Below are 13,853 nucleotides of genomic sequence, written 5' to 3'. Positions count from 1 at the left end.
AGTAGTGGCCCCAGTGAGTAGTCCTTGCCCTTTAGTCATACAGGGCATAAGTTCCCCTTGCCTTGCACATTGCTCTAATACATGGGGCTCAGGAGCAACATTCAAGGAAAATTGGACTTTTACTTTGGACACACTGCCAACATAGCTCGTGCCAAAGGGAAAATCAACAATGTGGTGTGGTGCCCTGACCTAAAAAAAAAAAGAAAAAAAATTCTTAATATCAGTAGAGGCAGAGCTTACTTCCAAGTTGTGGGATCCCTGCTGGGCCTGATGGCACATGCCTTTAATCTCAGCACTTGGCAGGCAGAGGCAGGTGGCTATCAAAAAAAAAAGTAAGTGTCACTAAAGACATACCCTGTTTTAAACATGAGGTGCTTTTTCTTTGTATGCTGGCATGCTTTGAAGGTTCATGTTTCTTTGTTTGTTTGTTTTTAGTCTTTTTGAGACAAGGTCTCCCTGTAGCCCAGCTGGCCTGGAACTCACTATATAGACCAGGCTGGCCTGGAACTCACAGATCTGCCTGCCTCTGCCTTCCCAGTGCTGGCACTAAAGGCATGTGTCCCACACCTGGCTTCCCCTACATTTTTTGAGGCAGGGTCTCACTATGTATCTCTGACTGGCTTGGGATTTGCAGTATGTGGCCCAGGTTGGCCTTGAATTTACAGCAATCCTCTTGTGCTGGGATTATGGGTATGAGCCATAATACCTGGTTTCATATATTATCTTTTGACAATTGTATTTTGTAGCGTGAAGACTTAGTGGCCAGTTAGTTAGTCTAGTCAAATGGGAAAGCTCCAGGTTCAGTGAGAGACTCTATCTCCCAAAAAAAAAAAAAAAAGTGGAGAGGAAGATATCATCTGATGTAAACACACACACACACACACACACACACACACACACACACAAGAACTAGTCACCTTTGGCTACTGGGGGGAATAAAAGTAACAAATCCCACCAACAGTCTGTCTCTGTCTTTATTAAGGTCTTACTCTGTAGGCCCGGCTAGTCTCTGAAACTCATTATATGAGTTCCTTGAACTCAGTTATTCTCCTGCATCAGCCTCCTGAGTAGTGGGATTACAGTCATCTGCCACCAAGTCCAGTCCAATAATGTCTCCAATCAGAGGAAAAGAATACAAAGCTATTGCACCCCAAATCATCCTCATATTCATCACCATCTGCGGTAGTCAGCAGTGAAGCAGTTCGGATGAGAAGGTAAACTACAGAAGTGTACACATTGCAACCTGGGGCAGAAACGTATCTTCTGCTGAAAGTAGGGATTTCACTTTGAACCCAATGCTTATAACCAGGGCTCACCCAACATCCCTGATGTAAACACCCTTTGAAATGTTTGAAGCAGTAGTAGAGGGTTTGTGCTGACACATCCTGCACCCCTTGCTATGGCTCCCCTTTATAAAGAGCAAAGCTCCCAGGTCTTCACAAGCCTTGAAGTGCAGCCTTCAATGGCGTGTTAACAGGATTTGGCCACTGACAGCCTCACAAATTTCTAACTGAAAAACAAAGGAAAGGACTTGACCTGTGCCAGGCATGCAAGGAAATTCTGGGGGAAAAGAAATGCACAAATCAAGCAGCATACACACACATGTTCCCAAGGCAATAGGCCCCACGTCTCTCATAGTCCTAGGGTTATTTACCTTGATGTGTTCATTTTGCTTTGCTGCTTAAAATTTATGCTTGATTGCACAGTAGATAGGAAACTTTACAAGAGCAGAGATCTCTGTCAAACCATGACAGTAATTACAATACAATGAATTTGCATGATGGCAAAATTCTTTACAGATCTTCATTGGCAATTTGTAGGACTATGTGGAACTTGCAGCCAGGTTTTGAGTATCTGAAGAGTTTTCTGGCAGGCTGGATTAAGACCTCTTGAAGTCTGAAAAGGTAACCCTACCCCATCCTCTTCTGTAGATACTAAAACAACAACAACAACAACAACATTTTTCACAAATTAAAGTTGCTTATATCTAGATTTTAAAGGACAAAATCTATATAAGTTCACAAGTGAGAACTTATCTTACAATGCCTCTGCTTTATCAAGCCTGGACTTTAACTGCTGCTAGATAATCTAGCTGCTGATGGGACAGTCAGCCTGGCCTCCTAACTGTGAAGTAAAAAAAGATCATGAGTGCTGAGTATTCAATAAACTTCAAAGAGATGAATTCATGGGTCTGAAATAATTGAAAGGCCCTGCTTTGAGGGGAAAAAAGTTGAGTCCAAAGCTTTGGGTCAATAAATTCTTGAGTTGCTCAGGTAGAGCAACTGAGGTTTATTTTCTCATGTGTGAAATGCTTTTTGGTATTGTCCAGGAAGATGTTTTGTGTGCATGTGTGCATGTGTGCATCAATATATATACAGATGAGTATATATGTGAATGGAGGCCAGAGGACAGCCTCAACTGTCATTCCACAGGTGATGCCCTCCTTGTCTTCTGAGATAAGTTCTATCACTTGCTTGGTAGCCAGTGAGCTCTGGGGACCCACCTGTCTCCATCTCCCTGGCACTGGGATTGCAGGCATGGGCCACCACACCTGGATTTTAGGGATTGGAGCTTAAGTCTTTATGCTTAGACAACAAGCATATTACTGGCTGAGCTATCTCCCCAGCCCTAGCATTATGCTTTATTATCGCTGAACATTCCAGGCCCCAGTCCAGAACTTAATGTTTTAAAACTTGGAAACTTTAAGATATATGACCCCATGGGTTGGTGAAATTGCTCACAAATACCAGCGTGCAGACCGCACAGAAGCAAATACCTAGCAATGAAGGCACTGTTCTGAGGGACATTCTTCTTACCTAATGATTAGTGACTGAAAATCAGAAACCTTCTGACTTGCTCATAACAACATATAGGACTGTTGATTATTGGTGTGGAGAATTAGATACAGCAACTTTTCTCCTGTTTTAAGCAGGTCTTGGCTTGAACTGGTTCTGTTCTATGGAATAGCTTCAGAAAGTCTTCATGTCACAGCAAAGTTTGCTTGTCACACTCATTAAACAAGTACTTGTTTGTGCCCACTGAGTGCCCTAAGCTGTCCCAGACACCAGGGACACTGGAAAGCAGAAGAGACTCAACTTCAGTTAACCGTGAACTGGACATTCCTCACCAGATAAGAAACGTTCTTTCAGTTTGTATTAAGCAAAAAGGCTACTTAGGGAAGAAAATAAAGCGCATTTCTATTGCCAGAGAAACCTTTTGGAATCTCTAGTACTTCACCGCATTCTAAAGCACAGGCGAATCCCATGTCCCATGTAGACTTGCTTGTCCATTGCAGATAAACCTGTTTCTGAGCGTGAACAGAAATGAGACAAGGATCTGTTCATATGGGATTCCATGTGTCAGACTCATCTTGTTTCTAAAATGGCATAAAAATGCTGCACTGATATAAAAAAATTGATATGGCCTAAAGGATCAAATTATCTTAGTATTAAAACTGACATCATTCAGTAACAAATGCTCTGTTCAAGCACAACACTGTTTCCTTTAGCTTTCTATATGGTAAACTATACCTCGCCTAAATGTTCAGCTGTGTTGAACAGCTACAGTGGTGTTCAGTAAGAGTCTAATGACTCTGTGAAGTTGGCATTTTACTTTTGCTCTGAGCACATGAGTAATTCTAAACCTTTTAAGAACCTGAAAAGTGATTTTGTCTCCATGGATTCAGAAGATAAGTCTTAGTCATTTCCAATCTTAGCCTATAGTCATCTACTGTATTTCTTTTCCAGTGCTGAGGACTGAACTTGGGGTCTTACCCAAGCTAGGCAAGCACTCCACCACTGAGCTACCCTCCCAGTCCTTCATGCTCCCAATTTTCATTTACCACAGTGTAAGACAGTGTAAGACAGCAACATCCATCTCCATCAACAATACTTTTCAGTTGCAAATTGGATTCTGTAGTCCAAAGAAAAACACAGTAAACATTTAAAATATTTATTCTCTCAAGATGATGTTCTTTTGTCTTCCGTGACAATCACTTAAAAATGAGACTTTCATTCTCTGGAACCCCATACTTCCCTCTGTGCTCCTCAAACAGTTTCCTCAGCTCCTCCATGTAGGTCTGATGCAGCTCCTCGATCTGCCCTGGGGTCGGATGTAGAGTCTGACTGACAGGGATGGGGCGGCCAACTGTGAAAAACAGGGCAGGTCTCATCAGAGAGGAAGAGAACACTCCATCACAACCTGGGCCTGCAGCTCACAGAGCTGCCAATCAGAATCCCCCCAGCCTGCTGGCTCCAGTCCCTCCTCATCTCACTGGCTGCCTACCTCAGTCACACCATCCCACTTGACAACAAATAACAGTGTTTCCTTCTCAGCAGACGCTGGGCTGTCAGTCCCCTGGTGGATCTGACTCAAGTCAAACACGCCACTGTGCTGCCTGCAGCTGGGAGCTAAGTGGGCGTCCCTGGGCCACGTCACCGCCTCCTCCCTGGGGCACAGCTGACAGCGGGGCGACAGTGTTCCTATTATGGCTGTGAAAACCTCAGGTCACGTGGCATCCCTCTCCTGACACTTTTTGATATCTTTCTGAACAATTAAAACTACTGCTTGTCTTGACTGTGAAGTATCTGTACCAGAGACACACATATAATCACAAAGATCCCGCTATATGTAATAGTGGTTAGCCGAAAGCAACGAAAACTCAACAGGAAAATTATTAAATAAACCATGGAGCATTAGTCAATGGAACCCTAGGCAGCCAGTTTAAAAACACACACACAAATATGTAACACACACAATGTGTTATACACACATCAAAGAAAAGTTGTAAAACAAAGTGTGACCCGCTTTATGAAAAAAATTATATTTCTAGGTGCACCAGTGTTTTTCAGGTACCGGAACAATCTGGAAAGACTAACATTTCCCTCTAGGAAAAGAAAGTAAGAATGGGGGTAAGCTCGCTTTACCTGTGTCATATGAATTTTCTATAAATGAGAAAGCATTTGTTTCACCTGTTTAATTATAAACACACAGATTAATTAAAAGTAAATCTGGCATCTTCTGTACATAGCTTAAAGGACGTTCGTATAATAAATAATCTCGGGTTTTTAGAGACTACAGAAATCCGTTTTTGGCACGCACATGCACTGCGCCCCCTGCTGGCTAGATGCTGCCACTGACCCGAAGGCTGAAGATGCTCGGAGAAGGGAGTGATCGCACCCACACTCCAAAAGGCTAATGATTCACAAGATAGAGCCTCCAAATGCTCATGAACAGTTTTCTCTGATAGCTTGCATGTCAAATCTGTACACGGTAGACATCAGAACTTTTATGCTGACATAAAGACATGGAAACAGTCAGATGCTGTGGTAGTCGCATACAATCCCAGAGCCCAGGAGGTGGAGGCAGGAGCCTCAGGAGTCGCGGGCCAGCCTCAGCTACATAGTGAATAGCACAGGCCTAGTCTTAGCTTTCTCTCTGGATGGGATAAAGCTCTCAAAGCTTCTCCACAGTTCTGAACTTTGAGGAGAAAAACCTAACAAATCTATATGCAAATTTGCTAGTAAATTTGTAGTTTCCTAGAAATAGGTCTAGTTTTCTAGGGAAACTATCTCGGTGAAAGAGGCCCATTCAGGGTGGGAATGGCAATCAGTGGAGCCACACGAAGGCCTAAGAAGGTAACCGTGAGCATGTTGTTCCCAGCTGTGTAAGGCTTGTGCACTGTGAATTAGGTCATCTCCTTTCTAGAAGCTACACATGGTCCGGTTCAGTCCTATCCTCTGTTACTAACAGTTTTATCATATTTCAGGAGTTCTCTCTCAAAGAGCTGTAAGACAGCCCTTATTTATCATAAGACTTTTCTCTTGTGAGATGGACACAATTTGCCTTTCTCCTGTTAACTTACAGGAGAACTGAGATGCTCAAAGTGCCTAAATGACACACACACAAAAATACCCAGCAGCGAGTATTTAAGTCTAGCATTTCTTCCCATTATTCCTAAACTACCCCCAAACTGAATTAGAGAGTGAGAAATCTTTCTCTATTGCTTTTTAGGGATAAAGCCAGAGGTAGCAAAACAAAAACTTGTCCAGCATGATCATGCTTTGACTAATAAACTCAGGGAAGCTCTTCTGGCAGGTATGAGGCAGAAAAATCCCCCAACCAGAAGCAGCATGAACAAGCTCCTGGTGTGAGTTCAGTTTCACTCTCATTTCTTTAAAATTGAACTGAGCTGGCTGGAGAAAAGGCTCAGTGGTTAAGGGCATTTGCTGTCCTTCCACAGGCCCAGAGTTCAGTTTCCAGCACCACAAAGCAGCTAACAACCATCTGTATGTAACTCCAGGTCCGAGGGATCAGATGCCGCCTTCTGGCCTCCAGCAGCATTGCATGAATGTGGTGCACTTACACACACGCAGGCAAAATACTCACACACACACACACACACACACACACACACACGCACACAATATACAAGTGAATAAAATTAATTTAAAAATCTTAATTGAGACTTACACACACGCAGGCAAAATACTCACACACACACACACACACACACACACGTACACAATATACAAGTGAATAAAATTAATTTAAAAATCTTAATTGAGCCTGTTGTTTATGGAGTCTACCAGATGTCATTAAATCAAATCCTGGGAATCAAGGAGGGTAACCATGACTCTTCCTGCTTTACAGATAAGGTTAGTTAGCTGGTCCAAAGAAAAAACATCAGGATTCTTAACTGCAGTGTCAAAGATGTGAAAACTTCAGGGATGGGCTCTGCCACAGGGAGTGAGATGGACACATGGAGGCATCCATGGCCCTCCTGCCACCTGGCCTCAGAAAGGGCACCTGGCCTTCTGCAGAATGGTGGCAGCTGGCAAGCACCGCCCATCAGGCAGTGACCCCAGGGTCCTACCTTGCTTCACACCTGCCCTACGGCCACCCAGCCAGCACTCGATTTCTTGGGGTCTGAGCTCATGTCAAGAACCTGGAATGAAGGGCCGGGTGTGGTGGCACATGCTTTTAACCTAAGCACTTGGAGGCAGAGGCAGGTGGATCTCTGAGTTTGAGGCCATCCTGGTCTACATAGCAAGTTCCAGGTCAGCTGGGGCTACAGGGAAACCCTGTCTCAAAAAGACCAAAACAAACCAAAAAACAAAAACCCTGGTGTGAACTCTACTAGAACTGCCAGAAAGAGGGAGAGGGAGAGAGTTAGGAAAAAGAAAAGAGAAAAATATCTAGTATGAACCAGGTGTGGCAGCTCATACCTGTAATCCCAGACTTGAGAAGCAAAGGATGACAAATTCCAGGTGAGCTTAGACCACAGTGAGGCCCTGTTTCTAGAAAATGGCATGAAAAAAAAAAAAAAAAAAAAAAAAAAAAACCTACTTGGTGTGTTCCAAGTTTTCATTACATTTTAGCTCTTATTAAATACAGTTTGGTGAGGGGTCAAATGACAAGATCCACCTGGAACTGATCTGAACTGAATCATCACAAATTGGGATTTTCTGAAAAGGGACCCTGGAGCCCTTAAAGACCAGGACTGTCTGCACAAAGAGAAAAAATTTATACTACTTAAAGAGAAGGAAAAAAGTGCTTTCAGTAGGCACTGAGTTGGGTGCAAATGGCTGCAAAATCTCTTTTTACGACATAAGGGCAAAAACAGCTGCATCAGGCTGTTCTTAGAAGTATAACTTCCCTGTCCTGGGGATTCCAGCCAAGGGCTATTTGAGGCAGGGTTGGGGGCTTTCACTGATCTGGAGCTGCTGGGTTCTCCTCTGCTGCATTTTCTCAATCTCATGCAACAATTCAAGGTTGACTATGCATCTGTGGCCTCCCACAGCAGGCCTGCTCCCCCTCCACGAGCTACATTTGCCTGGGATAGACAATGATTTTGTGGCCAGTACACACCGTAGGAGGCGGATGCTTTTTCTCATGGAGGTAAAGAGTAGATCTTTCAAAATAAAAACATTTTTTGTTCTATTTTTCTGTAGTTCAAAAGATTCCATAGAGATTATAACCCTCAGATTTCCCCCCTTTTTAAGATAAAAAGGAAAAAAGGTGGCCTTGAACTCACTATATAGCCTAGGCTATCCTCAAACTCATGGTAATCCTCCTGCCTCAGCCTTTCAAGTGCTGGGATTACAAGTGTGTGACACTACACCAGGCATCGTGCTCAGGCTCATGCAAGAACTTCGCTTCCTTAAGGCATAGTACTGGAGAAAGAACAGGACGTTCTCAGAGGGCCAAGGAGAATTGTAAAGAACAGAAAGTTGGGTGCAAAGGAACCCTGAGTTCAGATCCAGTCTCTAGTGGAAGGTCAAAAATGATGACCTCATGGAACTACACACAAGCATATGTATACTGTGATTGCATATATGGAGGTACATACTCCTGAATGTTCACTGAGCAGTTAGCATGTTTCACTAAGTGCCCCAGATATGCCACCTGCTATGCTACTTGGCACAGGGTTATTTTGAGCTAAAGGCACTTTAAAACATTGCAGATGGTGCTTTTCAGTGTTCTGAACTCCCCTTTTCTGACTGAGAGTAGGAAATAAAACATCCATGTAAATGATACCCTCCTTATACCAGGAAGAAAGAAATATTCTTATCATCAGACATGGGAGGCTAGCCAAAAGAAACCTCTGCAGACCTTGTTAAAATAACTTTCCCTCCTTTAGTGTCTGCATGTATTTCCCACAACTCTCTAGCTTTGGTCAACACAGCATATCAATGTGTCCCCTACTGGCTTCTGTGGGTCTTCATTTTCCATGGGGCTCCCATGGACATGGGAGATTTGAATGCCTTTCCCTTGGTGATCTGACTCATGCCAGTGGAATACTTAGGCCCTGTTAGAGACACTAAAAACGCAGAGGCAGACTCAGGTTCGATTCACCCACAAGGCGGCTAACAATCGTCTGTAACTCCAGTCCCAGGGGAATCCGATGCCCTCTTCTGACCTCTACAGGCTCTGCACAACACAGGTGCACTTAAATACATGCGGGCGATACACTCATACACATAAAATAAAAATAATAAATAAAATATTTTTTAAAGGTAGAGGCAGAATTTTGCCTCATCTCCCTCAGTCTCCATGACACTGTCATTACCTTTCATCCCTCCTGTGTTATAAATTAAACTTAAATTACATCCCTTTCCTTTCCAATTCAGAAATCCCTTAGCCACGTTTCCCCCACCAGTATATGATAATGATTTACGACATATTGGACTAGTTTTGCCCTTATGTGGTTTCAAATCAATTTTATTAATGAAGTACATTTCCTTCCCTGTTCTTTCTATTTAAAATCTCAAACTGAACAAAGAACAGTATCATAAGTACTTGCATACCCCTGACTGGCATTCGACAAGGTCTAGTATCTTCTTCGTGTAAGCACATGCATGTATATCAATATACATAGGAATTGGTGGGGGGGTGTTTTGTTTTTGTTTTTGAGATAAGGTCTCATGTAGCCCAGGTTGTCCTTGAACTCAGTATGTAGCTGAGGATGACCTTGAACACTGGATTCTCTTGCTTCCACCTCCCAAGCACTGGAATTGCAGGTGTGAGCCATGGTAATCTGTTTTATGCTGGACTCGAATGTAAGCTTTGTGTATGCTACTGACTGGGCTACTTCCCCACTCCTTTATTAAGAATTTTGTTTGTTTTTGAGACAGAATCTTGCTATGTAGCCCAGGTTAGCCTTAAACTTGCACCAATCTTTCTGTCTCTGGCTCCCAAGTGCAAGAATCACAGACGTGTGTCACCGTGCCTAGCCTAATTTTATCTCTGTAAAAGCATCTGAAAGTAAGGTGTGGACAGCACTAATTCAGTCCTGTGAATCATCCCTAGCTATTTCATTATCTAAGAGTAAAAACAATGCCTACTCATCACCATGATCACGCCTACGAAATTAACCTCCACCCACTATTTTGCACTTAGTCCACATTCACACTCCAACAATGGCCTCAATAACCTTGCTTGCATTTGTTTTTCTCCAATACATGACAGCTGCTTTGTGTCTCCAAGTACCTCCTCCTCTCTGTTCTAGAAACAGATTTTTAATGAGCCATTTGTCTATTTCCTCATGATTTGATTCAAATGAATATTTTGGCAGGAATCCTTATACAGAGAAAGCTCAATGCATTTGAAACTCTCAGTGAGCTATACAGGAAGACTTCTGTTCTGAGTTCTAGCCTGCACCTGCCCAGCCCTGGAGTCACTATCCCATGCATCATGAAATACAATCCCTGGAGAACTCTGAAAGAGGACAGGCCAGTTCCACTCACCTCTTCTCTTAAGAGTTGGAAACTCTGAGGTTGAGGGAGGAAAATGGAACCTTCACTGTCACCTAGAGTCAGACCTTGAACCCCACCACTTCCTTCAGCACATCTGCCTGATGCATAATAATGATTCTTTTTAAAATTTTTTTATTTTTTGAGACAGTGTCTCTTTGTAGCCCCATGTGGCCTAGAACTCACCATATAGACCAGGCTGGCCTTGATCTCACAGAGTTCTGCATGTCTCTGCCTCCTGAGTGCTGGGTTTATTTAAAGGCCTGTGTCACCATCCTGGCTCATAATAATGGCTCTTAATGTCAACATTAATCTATGTAGAGCTGGGGTCCATTTTAGCCACAAGCCATCATGGCATGCCTACTGATGGCAAGAACTAATCCCTTTCTCCCTCCCTCCCTTCCTTCCTCCCTTCCTTCCTTCTTTCCTTCCTTCCTTCCTTCCTCCCTCCCTCCCTCCCTTCCTTCCTCCCTCCCTTCCTTCCTTCCTTCCTTCCTTCCTCCCTTTTCCTTCCTTCCTTCCTCCCTCTCCCTTCCTTCCATCCTCCCTCCCTTCCTTCCTTCCTCCCTTCCTTCCTCCCTTTTGCTTCCTTCCTTCCTCTCTTTTCCTTCCTTCCTCCCTCTCTTCCTTCCTTCCTTCCTCCCTTCCTTCCTTCATTCCTTCCTTCCTCCCTTTTCCTTCCTTCCTTCCTTCCTTCCCTCCTTCCTCCCTTCCTTCCTTTTTGCCATACGAGGATTGAACATGCCATGCTCATACAAGGCAAGTGTGGTTCCCACAAGCTGGGCTGCTTGAATCATCGATTCCTGTACTACTGCCCTAAGATCACTGACAGCTGGTCTTTATGAAATATTTATACTCTAAACTTCATATAAAGGCTTCAAATAATAGTGGAACACAGGAAAAAAAATGGAACACAGGAGATGCTATGGACTAGTAATCATAATTGTTTGGGAGGAGTAAGTAGAGGGATGAACCAAAGGAATTTCCCGATTCTGAGGTTTTTTTTTTTTTAATTTTGTGTGTATGCGTGTATTGCCTGCCTGTAGGTAAGTGCACCTGTTTTGCAATGCCCACAGAGGACAGAAGAGACTGTTGGATCCCCTGGAACTGGAATTACAGATAGTTGTTAGCTGCCATGTGTGTGCTGGGATTCGAACCCGGGTCTTCTGCAAGAACAGATAGTGTTCTTAACTGCTGAGCCATCTCTCCAGCCCCTATTCTGAGTGTTTTAAAGAAGCACAATATGGCATGAACTTTTCATGCCCTGACAACTAGCTCAGATTCAGCAACACCACTGATTTTGGATTTGTCAGGAGAGGCATAATTTAACTAGATCAGATAGCAGGTCACTCTACTTATTAAAAAAAAAAAAAAAAGTTAGCCCCAAGATGGTAATAACTAACATCATTTAAGTCACAGAATGCCCTTTATTTTCAGTATTTACACCTTATTTCATATGATCATGAGTTACATCTAATTAAATGTATTCCCCAAATCATGACTTGTAATTTCTTTGTTTTCTACTCCCCAACCAACAATAGTACTTTGTACATAAGAGACCAAAAATGATTAATATCATGCCAGATGAATGTAGCCTGCTGGCCATGAAGTACAATTACAATTGCAAACTTAAACATAACTGTGTTTGTAGTACTGTAACTAACCAACCAACAGGCTGCCACATTCCATCTGAGTTAAATACGGCAGTTAAAAATAGCTATCACGTGACTGCATCTGAAATGCAAAGCTCATATAAACTGACAGCAGAAAACTCTATTCTAAAACCAGGCCTGCCTGGAACCCCAGCAGGAGGGAGTCTAGTGAGGCATCCCTGGCTATATAGCAAGTTCCATCCTGTGCTACATGAGACCTTGTCATAAAGAGAAAGGCTGGGGGGCGGGGGGTGGACACAAAGCACATCCTATTCTAGTGAAACATCTTTTTAAAAAAGTCACTGTGCTCAGATTTCATTTGGGAAGATAACAAGGTAAAAATACTACTTTCATTTCATATAAAGTACCAAGTTTTGGTTAATTCTGCTACGTTCAGCACTTTCTCATTTTCAACTTTCCAGCCTCTTCCAAAACCTCTCGCTCCTGCCTCTTATTTATGTTTGTTTACTTTTTGAGACAGAGGCTGTGTCTGTTGCTCCGTTGCTCAGGCTGACTTTGTGCTCGGGTAATCCAAGCAGCTGGAACTATGGACACGTCACCAGATGGGGCTCTGCTTTCCTCTCCTTTCGATTTTCACCCTCCTCTCCCCATTTCAATTCACCCAAACATACAACTTTGAAATCATTCTCTATTCAAATACATACGAATATAGTCAGTGGCCTAAAACCTGCTTTTGGTAAGACACCGATGCCTGGGTGAAAGGACTGTGATGTGTACAGAGACTTTTAAATATTTAACAGACTGAGATGACTCATTCGTCACTGAGCTGTTGTGCTAGAGCAAGCTGGTGCTGAGAAGCGGGTTCATTAAGGAGTCCTAGAAACTTCATGTCTAAACTCTGTGTCTACCTGTGGTTCAACAGTGAAGTTCTAGAAAGTCATCTGTTTCCACTCAAATGTAAAAGGGTCTTAATTAAAGTCCAGGTAACATATACGATATTAAGACATTCGAATTCAAGGCCACTTCTTTTGCATTATTAGCACCCAGCCCATAACGATTGCTTGAAGCAAGATAATTTTATTTCATATACGTACCAACAGTATGGATCGGTTTCCGATAGGGCATTAGGCCAAAATTATACTGGAAAATTCCTCTGGCATGGAACAGTGGCAAGGTGAACCCCATTATCTTCTGCAGTCTCTCTTGTACAGTTCGAAGCCACGAGCCTTCAGGGTTGTTAATTTGTTTGAAAAGTTCATTTTCACCAAAAGAAAATACTGGGACCAAACTGGCCCTGCAAATAACAGTGAGGAAGGAAACAAATTTTAAATACTTAAAGGTTTTACTTATGTATTTGTACGTGTCTGTGTGAGTGTATGTGCTTATGTGTGTGCAGCTGCCCACACATGTATACACATAGAGGCCAGAGGAAGGTGTCAGATCCCTCCCTCAGAGCTGGAGTTACATGCATCCATAGGACATAGGACACCTGGCCTGTTATGTGGGTGTTGGTATCCAAACTCTCATCCTCATGACTGAGCAACAACTGTTCTTGATTACTGAGCCATCAGTCCAGCCCCAAGGATACAAATTTTAAATGTCAGGATTTAGATAATTTGTTTTGTCCAGCTTTTTCACTGGATTTGGAATCACCTAGGAGACACATCTCTGAGTATGTCTGAGAGGGTGTTTCTTGGGTGGTAACATCCCACGGATTGGGGTCCTGGAACAAATAAAACGGAGGAAAGGAGAAAGTGACCTGAGTACCAGCATTCATCTCTCTGCCCATAGGCTATGCTGCAAGGTAACCAATGGCCTCATGCTCCCCACCATGATGGATTATATCCCCTGAAACCATGAACCCAAACAGACCCTTCCTTCCTCAACTTGATGAAGTCAGGTATTTGTCACAGCAATGGAAAAAGTAACTAATACAGCATCCAGCCCTTCCTATGCTTATTACCAACTCTGTATATGAAACACTGAG

At 43.1% G+C, this 13,853-nt stretch overlaps 1 protein-coding gene across 1 annotated transcript in view; it reads right to left on the bottom strand.

The window, feature by feature from the left end:
- Positions 1–3,935: 3,935 nt before the first annotated feature.
- Mogat1 (monoacylglycerol O-acyltransferase 1) overlaps positions 3,936–13,853 on the bottom strand; it is a 31,836-nt gene continuing 21,918 nt past the window's right edge. Inside the window, exons 5-6 of the mRNA XM_008825814.3 lie at positions 12,961–13,160; positions 3,936–4,146 (exon numbers count right to left, since the gene is read on the bottom strand). Of these exons, the coding sequence (XP_008824036.1) occupies positions 3,992–4,146; positions 12,961–13,160 (355 nt within the window). The 3' untranslated portion in view covers positions 3,936–3,991. The remainder of the gene's footprint in view (positions 4,147–12,960; positions 13,161–13,853) is intronic.

Source organism: Nannospalax galili, unplaced genomic scaffold, assembly GCF_000622305.1.
Source record: "Nannospalax galili isolate Female #2095 unplaced genomic scaffold, S.galili_v1.0 scaffold127, whole genome shotgun sequence".
NCBI classification, from domain to species: Eukaryota; Metazoa; Chordata; class Mammalia; order Rodentia; family Spalacidae; genus Nannospalax; species Nannospalax galili.
This window is presented reverse-complemented; position numbering and strand designations above follow the sequence as displayed.